Source organism: Dioscorea cayenensis, chromosome 4 (genome assembly GCF_009730915.1).
Source record: "Dioscorea cayenensis subsp. rotundata cultivar TDr96_F1 chromosome 4, TDr96_F1_v2_PseudoChromosome.rev07_lg8_w22 25.fasta, whole genome shotgun sequence".
NCBI classification, from domain to species: Eukaryota; Viridiplantae; Streptophyta; class Magnoliopsida; order Dioscoreales; family Dioscoreaceae; genus Dioscorea; species Dioscorea cayenensis.
Genome location: NC_052474.1, coordinates 7,275,709 through 7,297,212, shown reverse-complemented (window position 1 = coordinate 7,297,212; position 21,504 = coordinate 7,275,709). Strand labels below are relative to the sequence as shown.

Here is a 21,504-nt window from a genome sequence, read left to right as displayed (position 1 = left end):
TTTTAAATATATAATAATAAAATTATTTAAAATAAAAAATCAACTATTATTATTATTATTATCATCAAATAAATTTATCATCCTCAGCCATTTTAAAGTTAGATATAATTTCTATTTTTTTTATAATAAAAAAAAAGTTACATTGATTAAAAGAAAAATAGCCCTCTAACAATGAAAGAAACATATGAAACACGCTAACAAAAATGTTCTAGGAGTAGATAGAGATTTCTCACATAATATAAAATATAAAAAGTGAACTTTTGCACTGATATTAGCTAATTTTTAGACCTGTCTATCGTTCTCTTTCTCTATGCAACTTCTTTATAAATAATTAAAAAAATGCATTAATTAGAGTTTCAATAAGAATTTAAACTTGAAATCCAAATCTACTTAAAATGTAAAAATTCTAATATGCTCATAACTTTCAAAATAATGAATTATTAAAACAATGTCGGTGATGAGAGAGAGAGAGAGAGAGAGAGAGAGAGAGAGAGAGAGAATGGCAAAAAGAAGCATTGAATAGCAGGGAAGAAGATTGAGAGCAAGAAAACAAGCATCAATTGCATGCATGTGTATGCTAGACAATAACAAGAGATCAATGTTTTAGTGTCTAAGCACACAAGAATGAGAAAGGTCTTAGCCTTTAATTATCATGAAATGCTTGGCATGCTTGTGTTTATGTCCTTGTTAGTACACTAGATGGACCCCCTTCAATTGGGTTCATATCAAGTGAATTGACAACATGTTGGAGTTGTGATCATGCTAGTGTTGTTAGTGATGCAAAACCCCACAATGGAAATGGAAAAAGGCTACTACTAGTGCTACTACTAATACAAGGTGTCATGGTGATTGGACTAGTGATGGGAATGGGATGCATGAGTGTGTGTTGCCATTGGAGGGGCCATAGATCATTCACTTTGTTGGTTTGTTCCCTTTTTATTTATTATTATTATTATTATTTGGAAGATTAGCTATTTAGCTATGGAGGAGTTTTGAATCAAGTTTTTATTGTTATTCAATGCTGTGTATATATTCATTCATATTCATATTGATATGTTTTGGTTGGCAAGGCATGGTTGTGAAAATTTAATGAGAGGGTTTGGTTAGTTAAGGATTGTAGTCTTTTTGGAGTTCCAGTGAAGTTTGGATTGTACTTGGTATTTAATACAGTATTTCAAGTTCAAAAGAGAGGATGATGGTTATGTTTCTTTTCTTTTTTTTGTAAACTGAATTATTATGAAAAATAGTATTTGAATTTTAGTAATAATTCCAAAAAAAACTTGATCATTTTCTTGATTTTGGTGCTACCATGAGTATCATAAGAGTGAACATTGGAACTTCAGGTGTATTAGTGACTATAAAAACACACACAATATATATATATATATAATGTAGGATTACTTAGGATATACTCTAACCAAAAGGTTTTATGAGTAATAACATGAAGTTTGGAAATTGAGCAGAACTTATAAAGATGCTCCCATTAGAAGGAACAAATCAATTATACCTTATTTGGTTTTTAATAAAAAAAACATTTAGAACCAAAAGTTAAATTTAATTATATCAATAAAAGTTGTCATTAGTACTTGAACCAATGTGCAATAACATGATCATATCAAAAGGATAATAAGATCACTCTTTTCATAGAAAAATAAAAAGATACATGATGAAATTTGAGTAGCATGAGAGTTAATGATAACACCACCGAAAAACACAATCAATTTAGTCCTTGAAATTAGAGTATTGTAAAAGTCGATATCATGATTTCAGCAGTTGCACCAACCAAAATCCCTAATCAATGTGGCTACCTACCTGTTAGCCTTTGTTATGATAAATTATCTACTCTCTCTCTCTTTCACCAGAATTTGATCATCTGAAATTCTCTACCTAAATCATCATCAAAATAACCTTGCAGTAAGTAAAAAATGATCATGTCTGTACAATAACAAACTCAAATAAGGAAAAGTTAGGGTTTACAGTTTCATTCATAACTGCCTTCAATCTATTATCCAAAACAAGAAGTTCATAAATCCAGCAAATCATCACTTTTCTGCAGTTTATTTTTGTGAATATTACTTCATTTCACATGTATGAGTCCACAATCTTGAGTTATGAAGGCAACACTGATGGTTTTTACAAAGAACTCGCACTCAATATGAATCAATAATGTCCCCTGTAAGAAAAGAAAATCAAGAACTAATCAACTAAATTCTACTCTGCGCCAGTTTTATGAGCATCACCTTTGATAGAAGCAGGAGTGACCACAGCGAGTACAACGAAACCAGCCAAAAATACAAGTAACAAGCCCAGGGAGTTCAATAGAAAAGCTTCGGTTGAGTAGCGGGAAATTATACTGCTGCTTTGGAGGAAAGTGGCCTTTTCCAATATGCCGGTAACTGCAGTGGCAACAGCAAGGATGTAGATGTATATCCCAAGAAAAACATGCCATGGAAGTAGGAAAGCTCGGCTATTTCTCGAGCCACCAGGGTACCAGAAGGTTGCAAATCCAGCGCCCCACTGTGAACAGATGTACCAAAGCTTCAGACGGGGCAATGCAGAGAAAGTAGATATGTTTGGTTAAAAGAATGATTGAACAAAATATTGCAACTTGGGGAACACCTGAATGCCGAACAAGAAGAGACATGCTAGGCCCAACCATGAATGCAGGCTGTAGAAATTGTCAATGCCCTTTTCGTTGTGGAACTTCAAAGCTGCCCATATGCCAATAAGACCCAAAAAGAAGGCAAGGAATTGAACAGCAAGGTGCACTGCCTTCTTGAAATTCTTTGTTCCTCCAATAGTCTTGTAGGCCAATATGCCTGTGGTTACACATGTCAATGATTAAGCACAAAAATAAACAAATAATTTAGTAAGACTGATGCCAAGACTTTATTGTTGCATATACAATAAAGAAGTAACTCAATGTATACATTCATCCATCTCTCCTATTGAGAGGAAACTTTCGATTTTTCTTGCAAATTTAAATACCCAAACTAAATGTACAATGTAAAGGAAAACATGAACATGCATTTTGACTTTCCTCTCACAATAAGTTCATTATATCATTTCTTCTCATCCCCATAAATAGTATTACTGATTCTCAGTTCCGTGAAAGGAATGGTCTCCGCTTGTTTTGGATAAAAATTTGTTAAATGAAGATGATTCTCCTAAAATTCACCAGTCTGATTTGATTAAAGATATTTCAAATGCATAAAGATTACCACCATATCAAGTTCAACAAGAAGTGAAAAATGATGAAAGAATCCTGCGCCTCTAGCCATTAACTATGATTTATGTTGTACTTTCAAAGGGAACCTTTTGTCAGTGATATTCAAAATGTAAGAACTGATATTACTTAGCATGAGAAGAAAAAGCTGAGATTGGTTTAGAAATCTAAAAGTAAAATGGTTTACTTGGGGTAGTCAAGTTCACAAAATCATCCCAAAAAACCACCATTTGAAAGGAACATGATTTTACTGCCATTGTCCTGCTTCATAATGAATGTCACAACTAGCTGAAAAAATGCATAAGAATTAAACCACTTTACCTTCGCCATTCAATAAGATGAATCCAATCACCATTAGTACAGGATGAACCTACAAAGATGCATTGTAAATAAGTTAAGAGAAAAAGTATTCTTAAAATACACAACATTAAATTTTCAAATTTACACTGTCAGGTGGGTATCTATGCCAATCAATCGATGGTGATACATTTCACCCGCATCACAAAGGCAAACATAAAGAAGCATATATCATACATGTAGCAAACCACTATCCCAGTCAGTCATAATATAGGTAGAAAACAGATCCCAATAAAATGAAATAAAAAATGTTAAAACTGAACGCAACATCCTAAAATTTCCATTTCTTCAATACATATTCATTTATTTCAGACTTGGTTAACCAATTTATCATAAAATCTTATCCTATCTTATTTATTAAGGATGAATTTTCCCTTTCATGCAACATGCAATAAGCAAGCATCACATATGGGGCATTACTACTTGACATCAGACAATGCCATGAATTAAGGATGATTTTTCCTTTTCAGACAAGAAGCTAAAGACAAACATTATAAAAGGCACATTTCTAATTAACATTAGCCAACTCAAACAGAACAACAGAAAAGATATAGAAAGATGGATAGATGAATCAAACTTTCAACTACCTAAAAAATCAGACACAGAGAACTCTATGGATGTTTATAGTTTATTGTGAAACCGGTTATTGGTTAGGTAATATGGAAAGTCCAGAGAGAACTCTATGAATGATTGAAAGCTCAAATGCATAATTAGTTCACTAAAACATGTTATCTAATGAACAATTACAAAACTTGCAACATGTTAATCTTTTAGATAATTATCCGACAGTGAAAACCACAAATGTTGACCTTCACCATATACACTATTATCAAGCAAAAATTAGATTGATGAGGCTCCAAAATTGAAAATTAAGACACTAAAAGATCCAGCAATCACTAAAACACTCACAATTAGCAATAGAGGATTCATCTACACTAATAATCTCATGCTGTAAATTTTTTCGCACAAAAGGAGAGAATTTGAGCGAGCAAGTCCATTTAACCACAAATACAAGAAATTTAACCAAAAAAAAGAACAAATAGGAACAGGATCAAATCAGCATTGCATCCTATACGAGAGAGAGAGAGAGAGAGAGAGAGAGAGAGAGAGAGAGTTTACATTGAAGATGAGATCCTTGTTCTCGGAGATGAGGGACATGCCCCCGCGGAAATGAAGAGCCCAGGTGAGCACCGTGGCAGCGGCGGCGACGCCGAGTAGCCGGATAACGAGGACGATGGGGAAGTGGACCATCGGAGCCGCCATGCTTCCCGATCGGGATCCTTGGAGTAGGTGAGACGAAAATGAAACCCAATAAAAAATATATATCTAAATAAAGGATTTTTTTCATATAACACCCTTTGTTTCAACTTTATTTCCGAAAATACCTCCCATTACATTAAACTTTTATTCGTAAAGGTCCTCCCTTCCTCACATTTATTCAAAGATCCCTCTTCCTCTTCTTTTGTATAGCTGACAGCCTGACTGATAATAAAATTATTATTATATTTGCTAAAGTTCTATATTTATTAATAATATAGATGGGTTTGGTTTAAATCAGATAAGAGTTGAATGGGAATGGCGTTAAAAGGATCAGCATCAATCACAGTAATACAAATTGATGTTCAACTTTCTTCTCAGTTCTTGCTGATTAAAGACTTTTTAGGGTGACAAGCGTCTAATCAAGGGGCGGCACGTGGGGAGGGTGACAAACGTCTAATCAAAGGGCGGCACATGGGAGCCATACTCTACGCCACAATGCCCTCATCTTGAGTTGGGCAAGGATCGAACTCGGGAAGCCACACTCTACCCAAGACAAAAACCCTACATAAAGGACCCGATGTCAATTGACTCAGGACCATCAACAAACTTCTGTTTTTACTTCATATATATATATATATATATATAATTTGATTTTTGCTTATTTTTACATATCACATGAATTTTCCAATGATTTAATCAATGAGAGCTTATGCATGCTTATTTTTATTTTTATTTCATTTTGATGACATGCATGATTATTTTAACAGAAAAACCTACATCAGCACTTCTCATTCATATTGTTGTTTATTTTTAATGATTTCAGTTTCAAATTCCAAAAGATAACATCAATAAACATCTGAAAAACCCCAAGTTGATAACTAATCTTTATGGAATCATCTATGCTCCTTTACTTCATTTAAGAAAACTGATGCATGTTCTATATTTAGCTTGAATACTCCCATATAAGCCAAGCCTCAACTGCTTTTCTTTTTTTTCTTTTTTTCCCATAATAAGCACAAAAAAGTTGAAGCTTAAAAGCAGGCATATATATGATGCTCAACACTGCTACATATGCAAGTATGACATACTTAAGAGACCCTCCATTTAACAAAGTCTTTCTTTTTAGCAGACAAGCCAGATGGAATTATTTCCACACAGATGAAGTTCGTCCCAGTCTTCACTGGATTCCTCTTATTTCCAGCAACATGAGTTCACAGCCGTGTCAGTCTCCTACATATAACTAGATTATGCTTATCTATTGTCAGCAGGAATTTTTCTAGGATGCCCAGCTCGGAGCAGCTTGACCGCGGCCCCTTCCTGCATAACCATACCCTCTACCATAGAATGAACCCCGTGTGCGTCCACCACGAGGACCTCGACCACCACCGCGGTTTGGCCGGTGCCTTGGAAAATCACCAAATGTCTGCATACATAGGGCGCAACTTGTTATTTACGATGAAATCCAAACAAGAAGAGAGATTTACCTACCTCTGTATCTATTTTCATCTGCTCAGAGAACTTCATCCTTCCATTCTTTGACCCAGGATCCAGTGTGTTGGATGAGAGTGAATCAAAGAAATCATCCTTCACATAAACAGGCTTCAGAAGGACAACACAAGCTAGTTAGCCTTTCAAGGATATTAAACAGTGCTTGCGGAACAAACATTTAAGTAGCACAAAGCAATGAAATGAGAAGTTGGTCTAAACCTTTTTGTCATTCCCTTCAGCTTCAGCACCTTCTTCCTCATCAGCAACTTCATCCTTCGCATCTTCTGTGTCTCTTGACAAGCCTTTATTTTTACCAAGATGACCCCATACCTCATCCTTTTTGAATTTTTCATTCATTGCAGTGAAATCAAAATCTTCAGTGAATTTTGTAATCGGCCGCTGATACTGCAAGACCATTGACAAATTCCAATTTAATGGAACTCAAATATAGATCCATATTATTGTGTGTGAATTTCTGATATCATTATCTAGAAAGATTTGATAAAATGACCAGTGTGCTCTTAACTGAGCTCTTTCAACAAATATACATGCCATATATCAAGAAATATGAAGGAAAGAAAAGCAATACCCCATTTCCTCTTCCTCTCCCACGACCTCTGTTATTCTGATGGCTGTAAAAGGCACTTCCATTTGTCTAGAAAAAAGAGCAAGTGTCAATGTCATCAGCAGCAATATGCTCCAGTAAAACAAATCATTAACAAAAATAAATGCCTCATACTACAAGACTAATAAGCTGCATACAAATTCACAAAAATTCATCAGAAGCAACAAAAGACGCAACTACCAGCAACAAAAATTGTAAAGGAGGAAGGTTCAGAAAAATCCATATTGCTCCTTTTGAGAAATCTGGCACTGTTTCCATCTCAATGAGGGATGAAGTTGAAAGAACACATCTAAACATTAAGCATGATTGATTAAGAGAGTGAGGGGGAAAAGGATGAAAAATATACTGCAAGAGCAGTTACAGACAGACGACTTGGAGAATTAATGCCACGGCCCATAGATAGCTTACATATAAGCAACTCCATGTGCAATACACAGCAATGCTATAAACAAAAATTTAGACATACTTTATTCCAAAATTCAATGCCAAAACCATTATACGGGAGAGAAAATAGGAGTTTGCTCAAACAAATCAATGCTTAGGGGGATACTCTTGATTTACCCCATTACTGTTGGAAACCAATAAGAGACAACTATATGTCTTTATTTAGACTTTCCTTCTCATTCTTTTTTCTTTCTTGCTTATTGTTATGTATAGTTGATTTATTCCTAGTTTTGGCTTGGGTCTATTCCTATACAAAGAGACCCTTGCCTCCCTCCATCAATAAGAAAATTGGTTCCTACTTTTTACATGGTATTAGTCCTAGATCATGAACAACGGTATGATATGTGTTTAGATCATGAACAACATTGTCCCCCACATCGTTGACGAAATCATATACAACAAAACGGCCAAAGAAATGTGGGATTGTCTGGAGGGAACTTAATCCCATGAGAAGAACTCCAATCTCATCTTCTAGACCTATTACAAGATGATGGATCTGAAGCAAGGAAATAAACCTCTATCACAATACTATTCTTGGTTGAAGGGATTGATTGAGAAATACAATGCTTGACGGCCTGCCTGCACCTGTGAAACTCATATGACCGATATAAAAGAGACTGGGGTTCTCTTGTTTCTCGCTGGAGTCAATCCCATGTATGCCACCGCTCGTGACTAGATAATTACTAGGTCTACCCTGCCCACATTAGAAGATGCATATAGCAAACTAAGCTATATTGTTGTTCCTTTAACTCCCGCATCTTAGAAGACAAACTTCAACCTTGATTACCTCCACTGGCATGGAGAGCGTAGTGCTCCGAGTCTGAGCAAAGGACGTGGGCAAGGTAAGAATGGGTTTAGTTGAGGAAAAATACAGTGCCTATATTGCAATAAGATGGGACATTTTGAGAACCAGAGCCTGTCTAAGTATAGGAGATGGGCATCTGCACGTACGGTCACCTTAGTGGGGGAATTGGTTGCTATTCCCCAAGGGGACTTTGATGATCTGCTCAAGCATCCTAGTTATCTCCAGCATCTCCTTCTGGACCACCGGACACTACAGTTGTTGCGGCTGTGACCTCCTCAGTAGACTCATGTACTTTTGGGTGCTCTGTTAAACTGGTGCATGAATCCGATTGGTTGGTAGATTCTGGTGCCTCAAAACACCTTTATGGTGACAAGACAACCTTTATGAAGCTCAACACTGTTCGAACTGGTAGGTCTGTACAAATGGTAGGTCTGTACAAATGGCAGATGGGAGACAGGTCCCTATTGTGGGCAAAGGGGAGGTCACTTTGGGCCCTAATATAAGGTTAATAGACGTGTTATTTGTTCCAGATTTTCTATTAGCTTATTATCTATAAGTTAGACTTACAAGAAGCTGAATTGTCATGTTATTTTTGATCTCGTGTCTTACCTTCCAAGATATCTTGACAGAGAAAACAATTAGTGGCAGCTGTGGAGAAGAGGAATCTACCACCTTGCGTAGTCAGCAATAGCTACTTTTGTTCTTTCTGCTCACAGTCTTGAATCTTAACTTCATCAAGAGTTCTTTGGCACCAATGTTTGAGTCATCCATCATTGAACAAGCTTCATTGTGTTTTCCCCCAATTTCCACCAACAACCAAGTTGGAATGCAAGACTTGCCAACTTGGAAAGCATCATAGAAGTACATTTTCGTCTTTTGATCATCCACAATCTATATTCGTGTTTAATCTAGTTCATGCTGATATATGGTGTCCTAGTTGGTATTCGAATAGACAAACATAGGTATTATGTAGTTGTGGTAAATAATTATTCTCATCTTTCCTGAGTATTTCTTTTGAAGAATAAGTCTGACGTCAACTTTATCCTTGTAAATTTCATTAATGAAATAAATAATCAATTTGGAACAGTTATCAAAATTATTCGGTCTGCCAATGCACGCGAATTCTTGTCTATAGCATTGCTTACTTTTTCAGATCCCTTGGAATTGTACATAAAACTTCTGATGCTCACACCTCATAACAAAATGGGTTAGCTGAGTGAAAACATCATCACATTCTTTAAGTTTCTACAACCCTTTTGATTCGCAACAATATTACTTTATCTATTAGAGGGATGCTATTCTTATAGCCACCTTATCATCTACACCTATGAACGAGTAGATACCTTTGGAGAATCTCTACTCTAAAGGTCATCTCTTTGCTCTTCCTCCATTGATTTTTGGGTGTGTTCATTCACCTCCTAGGTTCAGGTAAGGATAAGTTAGCACCACACGCTGCAAATGTGCATTCTCGGTGTATGCTAGGAATAAAAAAGGATACCGGTGATATGATTGTAAGGCACGACGTCACTACATCAACGCTGATGTTTCTTTCTTTGAGTCCAAACCTTTTTCTTCACTGTTGGTTCCTTTCTCCACCTCCAACTCCTATACCTGTACCATCTGTCATCCTAGAGGATTTCCCAGTCTCAGAATTAGAACATAATCATTTCGGGATCACCTATTAATGTCAGTCTCCCCCTTCTGAGCCTACACCGTCATCAACCTCGGAGGTAAGTTCTCAACTAGATAATATACAGACTAATACCACTATTTTTGAGAATACAACAAGTTATACATGTGACGATATCAATAGCAGTGAGACAAATCCCATGCTTGACTTGCCAATTGCTCTCAGAAAGATGTGCCGAACATTACTATGCATCCTATATCAAAGGCAGTGGTTTTCCCTCATCTTAGAGACTGTATAAGAAGTTTGCGGAAGCCCTCTCTGCGTTACAGGTTCTGACCTCCCATAATCAGGCCGTCTTTGATCCTCATTGGCGAGAGGTTATGGAGAAAGAGATGAAAGCTCTAATTTCTCATGGTACCTTGGAGCTTGTTGAACAACCTCCAAAGTGCAAAGTTGTTGATGCCAGATGGGTGTTTGTCATTGAGCATAATCCAGATGGTTCTGTGGCTCGCTACAAGGACCGGCTAGTGGTAAAAAGATTTACTAAAACTTATGGTGTTGATTTGTTTGACACCTCCCCCGTTGCACGACTATCTATTGTGCGGAGTCTAGTTGCGATTGCAATTCAGTTTGATTGGCCTCTTCATTAACTTGATGTCAAGAATGCATTTCTCTATATCAACTTGCAGGAGGTAGTTTACATGCAGCAACCGCTGACTTTGAGATTCAAGGGGAATGTCAAAAAATGTGCCTATTGAAGGAGGCCATTTATGGACTAAAACAAAGCCTACACGCATGGTTTCAGAAATTGTTCTAAGTTCTTGAGAACTTGGGATTCTCAAGGCCCACGTCAGACCATTCCTTGCTTGTTAAACAAACATGGAGAAGACTTGTTGCCATGCTAGTCTACGTTGATAACATCATGTTGACCGGTGATGATACCCAAAGCATTGCTAATGTGAAGATAGCCTTAGCTAAGCAGTTTATGATCAAAGATCTTAATCCACTGCAATACTTTCTGAAAATTAACGTTGCCCATAACAAAAGGGGAATTGTTCTCTCTCAGAGGAAATATGAAACAAATCTTCTGAGGGAGACCAAGATGTTGGGATCCAAACCAACAAATATTCCAATGAACCCTAAGACGCATATATATGATTGCAAGGGCAAGGAGGTTGATACACAATGGTACACTATTGTAACTAACTATTACGCGTTAGATATTTCCCTTGCAGTGGAGAAACTAAGCTAGTTCATGGACAAACCTACTCATACTCATTTAGACTCTGCTACGATGGCTCTTTGGTACATTAAGCCCTTATCCGGGAAAGGATTATTGTTTTCTAAAGATAGTGTTATTGATCTAGTTGCTTATGCAGATGCTGACTATACGAGCTCTCTTTTTGACAAAAAAATCCACTACTAGGTTCTATACCTATCTAGCAAGCAACCTTATCACATGGAGCAAGAAATAGGCAGTTGTCTCTTGCTCTAGGATTGAAAGCGAGTATAGGGCCATGGCACAAGCGCCAACAGAATTGATGTGGGTACGATTACTACTGGCAAATTTGCATATTACTATGCCTAAGACTATGGAGCTCAGATATGATAATCGAACAACCACATACATAGCAAACAATCCTATGTTTCATGAGCGCAAAAAACATGTTGAGATGGACTGTCAATATACATGTCATCTTATTCAGTGCAGTCTCTTACACACCGTCAGTGTTAGCTCTAAAGATCAAACCAAGCCACTCCCACATCCACTCTTTGATTGGTGTTACAACAAGCTAAGCAAGATGGGCATGCATGCTCCAGCTTGAGGGAAAGTGTTAAAAACCAATAGGAAATTAATAAACAACTATATGTTCTTATTTAGATTTTTCTACTTTTTCTTGCTTATTGCTATATATGGATGATTTGTTCCTAGTTTTGACTTGGGTCTCTCCCTATCCAAAGAGACCCTTGCCCTTGCCTCCATCTATCAATAAGAAAATTGGTTCCTACTTTCTACAATTACTATGTGAGTATAACGGGAAAATTTGTGTATTGACATATTTGCTAACATCTTATCCAAAATTAATTTGCTTGCAAGATTCAAACCTGCATTTGTCTGATATGAATTGTCCTATTCCACTAAAATAATTTATACATTTATCGGTATGCATATCTACGAATCCGGACATATACATCTGGCCTATCCACATAATTTGTGTGTCAGATTCTTCGGGTAAGTTGGATGCATCACACTTATATCCATGTTTCTGTAGCATCGATGTGGATAGATACATGAATAGACTATTGGCTAATAATGAAAGTTCATAAACATCTGCAATTTCAGCACAATTTACAAACCTTGCCACAAAAGCACATTTAGATGTTGGATACTAGACAATAATAATGTTGATGGCTGCAGAACAGGCACATGCATGTGACTGCACTGCAGTGAGCCTATAAACACTAAGTGCCAGATTAGCACACATGCAACTATGACCAAGCCATAGAGTGAGCAACGTTAATTAAACAAAGCGAACACAGTGAAATCAAAAGTTGAAGCTTGAGTATAGAAGGTAACAGTAACGAGCCATCTAAAGTGGCAATTCAGCAGAGTCGCATCAAGATAACTAAAGGGTATATGGAAGCATACAGCTGTAAACAAGTGTTAAGTGGCCATAAGAGAAGATGTTGAAAACCTTAAATTAGCAAGACATAAGCCTGCCATTCGGGCGCCTATATATTGCCTAACAACTGCTGGTTTAATTACTCAAGAGGAGAAGAATGAAGCCCGTAATTTAGACAATCATGCATGACTTGTTTCACTTCCTTCAAAGAAACAATTTCAATATTATCCTTATAATTATCATTAGATTTGCATTACCCTTCATCAATAATAACATATTCTTTGGCCAATGCTAAACAATCTTGTGGACCGAAAACAAATAACCATTTTCCTCAAGGTCGCCCACATGCAAAACTCAAAAAGGTCTTACGCATCAGTTCTACAAAGCAATATGATCATACTAGAGGATGTGAACGCAATTTCAAAAGATGCCACACGCACAAATGGTGTTCAGTCATATGCTCATGCCTTTTGAGTGAGACAAACAAAAAAAAACCCATGATACAAATGCAAGCATATGATTCAAGTTTAATTCTAAATAGATACTCCAATATAGAGTTGAATGTTCTTAATCCAAACAATCTATCACAACTAAAATAAAGGCAATTACGACCATACCTTTCTATCAATTGACGTAGGCAATGGAAGTATTGGCTCCTTCACTTCTACAGGAGCCAGCTCAGGCAGTGGTATTTTAACCTTTGCTTCAGATGGTTTAATTGCTGCTTCCTTATGAGCAATCAGTGGTGGCTGAGATAAGGGAAGTGAAGAAGAAAGAGGCTGCAACAGCTGACCAGGATTTACCACTGGCACTGAAGCCACTTGGCTTGAAATGGATGAACTGATAGTGGAGGCCATAGACTGAGATGTAGTTTGATTGGGGATGCTTGTACTATGAATAGGTCGGGGCTTGCTGCCAACTAATGATGGCAAAGTCTGGGACACATTAGAAATTGACTCAACACTAGAAGTCAACGGAGGAAGAGGTGGCATATTAGGAGCAAGAGTGAGTGCAGGAGGTTTATTTGGAAGCATAATTGATAATTTTTCTGGAACTAATACACTAGCTTGGGTGGGGTTATTAGCTTGAATTGGGGCTAATACACTAGCTTGGGTGGGAATACTCACTTGGATTGGGCCTAATACACCAACTTGGTTGGGGGGTGATGCATTAGCTTGGACAGGTGCTAAGACACTAGCTTGAGAGGGCACTAATACACTAGCATGGTTGGGAACCAAAACACTAGCTTGGTTGGTGGCTAACATATTAGATGGACTCGAAGCTAATACACTAGCTTGGCTTGAAGCTGATGACGGCAAATTAGCGGCCACATTTGGGCCACTGCTAACAGGTGGTAATAGTGGTGATGCGTACTCAGTTAAATTTGTTGATGCAGATGGTATTAAAGTATTCATAGCAGGATACTGCATCGACTGTTGCATAGGAGGAACTGGCAATCCTGATGGCCGGAGCACAGATGGTGGCTGCAAATGAGGCATAACACCTGATGAGGTGTAATAACCTTGCCAATACATTGTTGGCATTGTGAGTCCAGACCCATTTGTTGCCAGAGGAGGCGTTGAGCCCCATGATGCTAGACTCCCCCCAGGCTGATATGACGGCATGGCTCCCTGAAATGTTGGCCTTGCTAATCCTAACTGAGCTGTATTCAAGCTATCTGATGCAGTCACACTGCCAAAAGAAGGCAAGCTAGTAGCTGTAGCTGCAGGTGCAGGTGCAGGTGCTGGTGCAGGTGCTAGGTGCTGGTGCTGGTGCAGGAGCAGGAGCCAGAGCAGGGGCCGGTGCAGGTGCAAGTGCAGGCAGCAGGCGCAAGAGCAGGGGCCAGTGCAGGTGCCGGTGCAGGCGCAAGATGAGAATATTGTGACTGCAGGGAATCAAAAGATTAGGTGCATGCTTTGCGATAAGCTCAAGGTCAATTAGTCTCATACTTTACCTGAATGATCGCGGGATCACTGTGAATGGGAGCAGGTTGAGGAGTTGGTGATGATTTTACCTGTAAATCCTGAACACAAAAAAGGGGGAAGAAAGCTTAAAAGGTTAATGCTTAAGCAGGAATGGATCATCATATATGAAATTCACAAAAAATTGAAACTCTGCAAATAAATGCTGGAAAGGTAAAACCATTTTCCATACATGTATGACATTGCCACCAAGAAATGCATGTTCTGTCAAAGCAACAGGAAGAATTGCCCAGATACCTGTGAGTGAGGCTTATTTGGGTCGTGTTATATGTTTTCAGGGTCTTAAGTAATCAGCATAATTGGGAACAACTTATTCAATTAAAAGAATCCAAACAATAATTTTCATAATGGTTTCACAACGAGAATAACCAACTTTCAAAACTGCAATGATCAACTTTATTGTATGTCAAAAGTCTTCATATCATTCATATAGTCAACAGAAACATGTGTGCCACATTAGTTTTAGTTATAAAAATTCATTTATTTAATCCCGAAATATTTTGATGCCAATGCAACTCAAATTACTAAAGTAAAATTGGAAAAATCTAACATCCCAGTTGAATGTAACCTGAAATCATAGTTAGCTCAATAACTTTTAATTGCCCCTCCTTTCAAATATCAAAATAGCACAGTTAGAAACTGGTAGCATATTGGATGTCTGAATGCATTATGTAGAATATGATTTTTTTACTTTTATATGCCTCAACATCACCTCTTACATACCTTGATATCACTTCCACGAAAGAGTATATATTCATAGATCTTATCACTGGCAGGAATTTGAGGCCCATCCTTCTTTCGTCCTTCAGTTCCAAAAGATCGAACTGCCAAAACGAAGTTAACAAGTTGGAATAAAAGCACAAATTGTTTTGGTAAAATGTAACAATAAAACAAGATTTACTTCCAACTGCCTGAGGAGAATATATATTTGGATTGCAAAGCTCTTTTTAGGATCAACACACCAAGCTGGTCGAGCATATGATCCGCTTTACACACTCAACAAGATATAAATCATGGTCTTAAAATTCCATCCAAACAGAATTGGTTCAATCACAGGCAAAGCCGGTCAGTCAAAAATCAATGTACAACTTAACTGTGAAAACCATTACCCTATTTCATTTAACCAATTTGTTCATACTGAAGGCCATTTCACATTAACTAATGATGCATTATTTCAACTGATAGGATAATTATATATTTGAACATAATTAGCAACATAGTTATCACAGTTCGTGATCAACCTACAAAAAGAAAAATGAGATTCAGGCACCAACTGAATAACAAATATTGTATTCATATTCTGAGAACCATACACAGAAAATAAATAAATAAATCCAATAATATAGCACAGCATTTTTGTTTCTCCAAAACGTTGATATGATATGAAGCTAAAATTGGCATTTGAAAAGAACACAACTGAACGAGCCTTATATACTCAACTATTAATAGCATGTGGAGCATGTTGAAGAAAGAATCAAGGTAACACTAAAACTGCAATAGACAATAAAATATGCCTAATTACCTTTAGATGTTAACAAATCAATATATGCTTACAAAAGTAAGAAATCAGTCATATAGTAGAAAAGGGATGAGTAAGAGAAAACTAATGATTTTTGACAAGGGCAATACACAGTTTTTTCTTCTCACAGTTGCTCTTGTCAAAGTGAATTAACCAATAACAAGAGAACGAAAACACATATATGAATGCCATCTTACTGACAGAAAAGCACAAATTCCTCATGAAAAGAATATAGAGAATTCTTCCAATACATTTCCATGATTAAAGCAAATCCTAAAGGAAAAGCAATTTTCCTATTTAAAGAATGATCAAGTAAAATATACATGGAATGTCACTTCAATTGGCATGTACAAGGAACAAGAGAAGACAATAATAAGGCCCAAGCACCATCTTCAATTGCAACAAGATTACATAAATTTGTTTTTAAATGTAAGCAGTATCACAATAAAGCCATACCAAATGCAACAAGGTGAAAAATTATCACAAACGGAAAGGCTCTAGTATCATTTCAAATGCAACAAATTATCACAAACGCATGCTTTTATAGGTATGCCCCATCACTGAAGCTTCAAAACCATAATGAAGGCAGCAAGCATTAGTCAAAGCTAGATGCAGAAATGCAAACCACAAATATGAATAACGAACAGCATATTCATTCAAACCAAATATCTACACCTCAAAAAGCAAACATATATCACTGTGCCATCAGTCTGACAGAGAATTTAAATTAAACACAGTAGAGTTGACCTAAAATTATAAATAAACAATTCCCCCATACACTACATAGCTCACATAAGTACATCTATAGTATTGAGGGCGTCATGGTGTTAAATACCTAAAAAGGCATCAACTTTCTGAGTTCTCCACAACTAAAAGCAACACCCAACTCAGGACAAGCTAGCAGTTTCGCAAAAAAAAAAAAAAACAAAAACAAAAACATTCCACAAAGAACATAGATCACACGGGGAGCAGAATACAACAACAAAAACAGAAGGGAAACCCTCCCAAATCTCCAGAGCCGCATTCGTGAACCCTAAACTAGCATCTCTCCATAATTTATTTGCTCCAGAACGACTCAAAGAGCCAAAACTCCGACACTCAAAAACCATTAAACAAGAACAAATGAAAACCCCTACTCATAAAAGTGAACAAATCGAGAAAGAAGAAAGGGAACAAGGGAAGAATAATCACCGTTGCAGAGGCCGATGCTAGACTCTGCGGTGTTGATGTTGTAGAGGACGCCCTCATACCTGATCTCGCTCTTGGAGGTCAAGCTGATGAGGCTGCCGATGTAGGAGTCCGCCGAGGCCCCCGATCTCGATGCCTCAGATGCCATGGCCGCCAAAGGCCACAAAAGAGGTCCTCAAACTACTCTTCCCCTGAATCTATACACGAGCGAGAGAGAGAGAGAGAGAGAGAGAGACGAAGATGAGGAGAAGGAGAAGAAGGAGAAGCGAGAGATAGAGATAACCTCGGCGGTGGAGAGACGAAGCCCTTCTGTTTGTCTCTCTTCGGCGGTAGTTCTTGAGTGGTTTTGACCATTGGAGTGTGGTTTTTAAAAGCTGTTTGGCTTTTTTACTCATCACCCACTAAGAAAATCGAAATTAATTTCTCATCAATCCCTCTCTTCTCAAAAAGAAAATTACTTTTCAACCCTAAAAAAGTTTTTATTTGCTTTTTTCCTTTCGGAGCGATAATTTACGTAAGGCCCCCTCCTTTCAATTATATTTACTTTCCATCCATTTTCATGTGTGATTTATCGGGTAAATTTTTTTCAGTATTGTCATTATGTTATGGGCTGATTTCATTTTTAGTCATCGTGTTTTCGATTTAATATTATTAGATATTAATTTATTTTTCTAGGTTTAATCAGCTTGGGATTTTTTTAGCAAATTCGGATGACATGACGGTAGAAAATCTTGCGTCACTTTTTTTATATTTTCTCTCATCCCAGTTGAAAAGAGGATGTTGACTCAACTCTCTTAAAAAAATAGTGACGTGGCATTTCTGACTCCACGTCATCTAAATTTGGCCAGAAAATCCCAAGTGACTAATTGATGAAAACAAATTAATATCTAATGACAAAAAAAAAAACAAATTGAAACACAATGAGCCATAACATAGTGACCACATGAAAAATTTACCCGTGATTTACATTTTGCTTTTTTTTTTTTTTGATCTTTTTTAATTTTATTTGCTTTTCACCGACTTGGTTTGAACTGTAAATTAGGTAAAAAAAATTCGACAAGAAATTACTGATTTTGTTACATATAAAAGAAAGAAAATAGTTACTGATAGTTTCTGGTTCTTCCAGGGCTTTTTATTTTTAATGAAATATGATTCATTCATTTATTTGGAAAAAAAAAACATACTCATTGATAGATTATTTCATTGTTTGGTTATACATTAGCTTTTACACATTTTTGTTATTTTAATGTAATTTACTAGCTAATATGTGAATTTTTTTAGAAATAATTTGTAATTTTTTTTGTTTTAACTCAAAATTTTAATATATGAAAAATAAACCAATGTATGTTATGCAGCTCCAGAAGCTCTAGTCGAAGAAAGCAAAACTAGAGGAGTCGAGAGGGATGCTAAAGAGGAGCCTTGATTTTTTCTTATCACAAGCCTTGGAGCAGGGTGCCCAGGCTGGTTTAGATACAACCCAGGGAGAGGAGTAGCTTTGTTGTAGTTTTTATGGGCTCGTAAGAGGGGTTCTTTCCCTCCAGTGGGCCTTGTTACTTTTTATTTACTCTCTGTTTGTGTTCTGTGTTTTCCCCCACCCTTGGTACTTGGTAGGATGACTTATTTGGCATCCGTGTTTGATGCTCTTGTTGTACTTGTTTTCTTTTAATGGATGTGATTTATCCCATTTTTTTATATAAAAAATATATGCAACCATTTTACAGTTAGGAAGTTTTGAAGTTCTGAGTGACAATAGCTTTTAAGTTTTAATATTTATTAATATCCTGTAATATATATATTTTTTTTGTTTGGATCTCAATTGGTAGAGCTTGCAATTGGGTCGTTACTATTATGGGTTGGATATCTAATTTTATAATTAAAAAAATTAAAAATTTGGTTTTGGTTGTGTAATAATTGAGCGTGCTATTATATTTCAAACTTCGCTCATTTATTAATTAAAAGAGTTTTGGCAGACCTAAACTTTGGGCCAATGGTTGGCTTAAGACAGATACCTATTTTTAGGTGATTAATTGATATCTTTATTTTTGTTATATATATAGGTAAATAATACTAATAATAATAATAATAATAATAATAATAATAATAATAAGTGTAGAAAAATTAAAAAAAATTACATCATAGAGATGTCAATAGTTTTTCTCAATATATGATTGAGGGCATAATAATAATAGTAGTCTGCCCATCTTATAAAAAATAATAAAATAAAAAAATTAACAAACTTTTTTTATTCCATTCAATCAAACACATGTGTAAACAGCATCTTAGATTTGTAAGGCGTATAGTTAATTAATTGATTGTTTCATTCAGCTAAAAATTTGCTATCTAACTAATTTATTTAATTGTAAAATTAATTATCTGGATGATCTTAAATTAAATCCTTGTTTCAGAATTGATCAGAAAAGTTAATTCTTCACAGTTTAAACAGTAACTCATAAAAATAAATAAATAAATAAATAAATAAATAAAGAGAGAAACCACGGACAACACTGTCTGCAGTTTGATTTGCTCCTTTAAATGACTGAAAGACAAGTATATATAGAAACGATACTGATTCACATTGCCTTGACAATGGAAAAAAGATAAGAAAAAATAAAAAAAATAAAAAAAAAACTCAGAGAGCTAGTCCTTAATCCTTATCACATCAGCAGCAAAAAGGATTAAACTGCAAAAAACATTGGGATAAACATTTAAAAAAAGTAGAACAAATGATAAGTTCCTGAAAAAGCATGCCTTCATGTGCAAATCCTGCATGATTTGATTGGTTTTCTTCACAATCTCAGTAAAATATTGGTGCATCTTGTGTATGGGTCCTCATTGATACTGCATTTCTTGTTCATTCTCAGAAAACTTGGCTCTTTTGGCACTGTCAAAGGCCTGTTTGATCTGTCCATTGATTCCAATGAAAACTTTTTACTGTTTGTTTTAAAAAACAAAAGCTAAATCATAAACTTAGAAGTCCAATTTATTAGGAAAGGCATTGCTGAACTTTTTACTGTTTAAATGGATAAGATAATTAGCAGATGTTTTTAGTACTTATAGTGAGCTTTTACTACCTTTGTGGAGTGAATGGCCTGTCAAACAAAGGCATCAGTTGAGCTTTTGGGACCATTTCCTTTCTCAAACTCTTGATGTCCTCTTCTTCTATAACCTGCACCAGTAACAACAGTAAAAAAATGGAAGAACTCTTATTCTTTATTGATAAGTTTGAAAGATTGAAAGACAAACAACAACCTTTTGAATTTTCTCTTCAAACCTTCTCAGTAACTCCAGAGACTTTATCTTGCTTGCAACCTGAAACACTCTTACATGTTACTTGTGAAAGTTCATTCTTTGACAAACTATAAATAAGTACTGAATTTTACCAGATCATTGAAACCGGCACGCCGTGCTGCTCTTTGCTCAGAATGAAGTTTAATGTTCAATGGCTTTAGTATGTTCCTTAACTGGAGGTTTATGTAAATTCTGTTCTCCATATATGTTTTTGGTCTTAGTATATGAATAAAAGAAACAAAATATGATTAGCAAAGTATATATATATATATATATATATGATCACCTGCGGTTTAGAATTCTTTGCCTCCTCAGAGACAGATCCTCCCAACTTTTTCTCTTTGAGTTGTCCTTTTTGCTATATATCATATATATTTATCATTTGAAACAAAAGATAAATGAGTCTCAAACTCTCAACTTCATGGTTTACACTAAGAAGTGCAGTTAATTATACCTCTGTCTGCCTAAATGCCTGAAGTTGGCCATTCTTCTGTCCTCGTTTAATTGCCGAGTTTGGAGAAGACGAAGAAGAAGAAGAAGAAGAAGAAGAAGAAGACGAAGAAGAAGAAGAAGAAGTCTGCATGCTATTCTTTATACAAGAGAATTCTATAATTTGATATGAAGATGCAAAGCTAGTTAATAGCTTTGGTTCTTCAGTAATGAAGTGCTTGCAAGGAGAGTGAACCAAGTGGAACTATTTATGGACACTGATCATGGAGATGATCAAGTGATAAGTTTTTTTCAATTGTGTTACCATTTCACCAATCATTACTGCTTTTTTTTAATCAAGAAGCTCATCAGTGTTCCATTGATAAGTGGATTCTTAAGGTAGGCCACAGCAGTACCAAACATTCTGATGCCACTTCCCATCAATCAAACATTCTCCAACAAACTCTTCTCTTTTTGTTTGGGATGAGACTGGATTTCTCTCTTCTCATTTTGATAATGAGAACAATCATTCAAAACAACAAAAATCCAAGAAGTCACTTCTCAGGGTAGTTATGCAGTATTGCAGTCCTTACACCTCTTCTTTCTCCGTGTGCAAATTTCCTGTCATTTTTCTAAGTA

The 21,504-nt window shown here is 36.1% G+C and overlaps 3 protein-coding genes across 4 annotated transcripts; all 3 read right to left on the bottom strand.

Moving 5' to 3' along the window:
* Positions 1-1,956: 1,956 nt before the first annotated feature.
* LOC120257932 (probable transmembrane ascorbate ferrireductase 2) lies at positions 1,957-4,896 on the bottom strand. Of its 2 annotated transcripts, XM_039265239.1 has the most exons (5): positions 4,703-4,896; positions 3,548-3,596; positions 2,620-2,819; positions 2,241-2,517; positions 1,957-2,173 (listed from the first exon to the last, which is right to left on the bottom strand). In XM_039265239.1, the coding sequence occupies exons 1-5, from the start codon at positions 4,844-4,846 to the stop codon at positions 2,151-2,153; spliced, it is 693 nt and encodes a 230-aa protein (XP_039121173.1). In that variant the 5' UTR covers positions 4,847-4,896; the 3' UTR covers positions 1,957-2,150. The 2 variants fall into 2 exon arrangements, with proteins under 2 accessions (XP_039121173.1, XP_039121172.1); XM_039265238.1 differs by having other exon boundaries at positions 1,957-2,517; positions 4,703-4,895.
* An 804-nt stretch (positions 4,897-5,700) lies between these two features.
* On the bottom strand, positions 5,701-17,503 carry LOC120259347 (protein decapping 5-like). Its single transcript, XM_039266936.1, is given in 9 exon segments — positions 5,701-6,266; positions 6,332-6,442; positions 6,551-6,736; positions 6,921-6,986; positions 13,077-14,214; positions 14,217-14,344; positions 14,414-14,482; positions 15,165-15,265; positions 17,152-17,503. Coding segments are annotated over 9 exon segments (2,091 nt in total). The 5' UTR covers positions 17,297-17,503; the 3' UTR covers positions 5,701-6,119.
* Positions 17,504-19,639: 2,136 nt separating this feature from the next.
* Positions 19,640-21,161, bottom strand: LOC120259346 (protein TPX2). The gene is made up of 6 exons (XM_039266935.1): positions 20,891-21,161; positions 20,723-20,794; positions 20,529-20,628; positions 20,398-20,457; positions 20,220-20,314; positions 19,640-20,049 (listed from the first exon to the last, which is right to left on the bottom strand). Exons 1-6 carry the CDS (start codon positions 20,920-20,922, stop codon positions 19,935-19,937), a joined length of 474 nt encoding a protein of 157 aa, XP_039122869.1. The 5' UTR covers positions 20,923-21,161; the 3' UTR covers positions 19,640-19,934.
* Positions 21,162-21,504: the final 343 nt, after the last annotated feature.

What these genes read in the sequence shown, in the direction of transcription:
- LOC120257932 (XM_039265238.1), bottom strand. Translation starts at nt 4,846, where the DNA reads ATGGCGGCTCCGATGGTCCACTTCCCCATCGTCCTCGTTATCCGGCTA. An exon ending in ACAAGGATCTCATCTTCAAT is followed by an intron (nt 3,597 to 4,702) that starts GTAAACTCTCTC and finishes GCATCTTTGTAG; the next exon opens with GTTCATCCTGTACTAATGGT. An exon ending in TCTTCTTGTTCGGCATTCAG is followed by an intron (nt 2,518 to 2,619) that starts GTGTTCCCCAAG and finishes ATCTGTTCACAG; the next exon opens with TGGGGCGCTGGATTTGCAAC.
- LOC120259346 (XM_039266935.1), bottom strand. Translation starts at nt 20,922, where the DNA reads ATGGCCAACTTCAGGCATTTAGGCAGACAGAG. An exon ending in GTGCCGGTTTCAATGATCTG is followed by an intron (nt 20,458 to 20,528) that starts GTAAAATTCAGT and finishes AGAGTGTTTCAG; the next exon opens with GTTGCAAGCAAGATAAAGTC. An exon ending in AGGCCATTCACTCCACAAAG is followed by an intron (nt 20,050 to 20,219) that starts GTAGTAAAAGCT and finishes ATCAATGGACAG; the next exon opens with ATCAAACAGGCCTTTGACAG.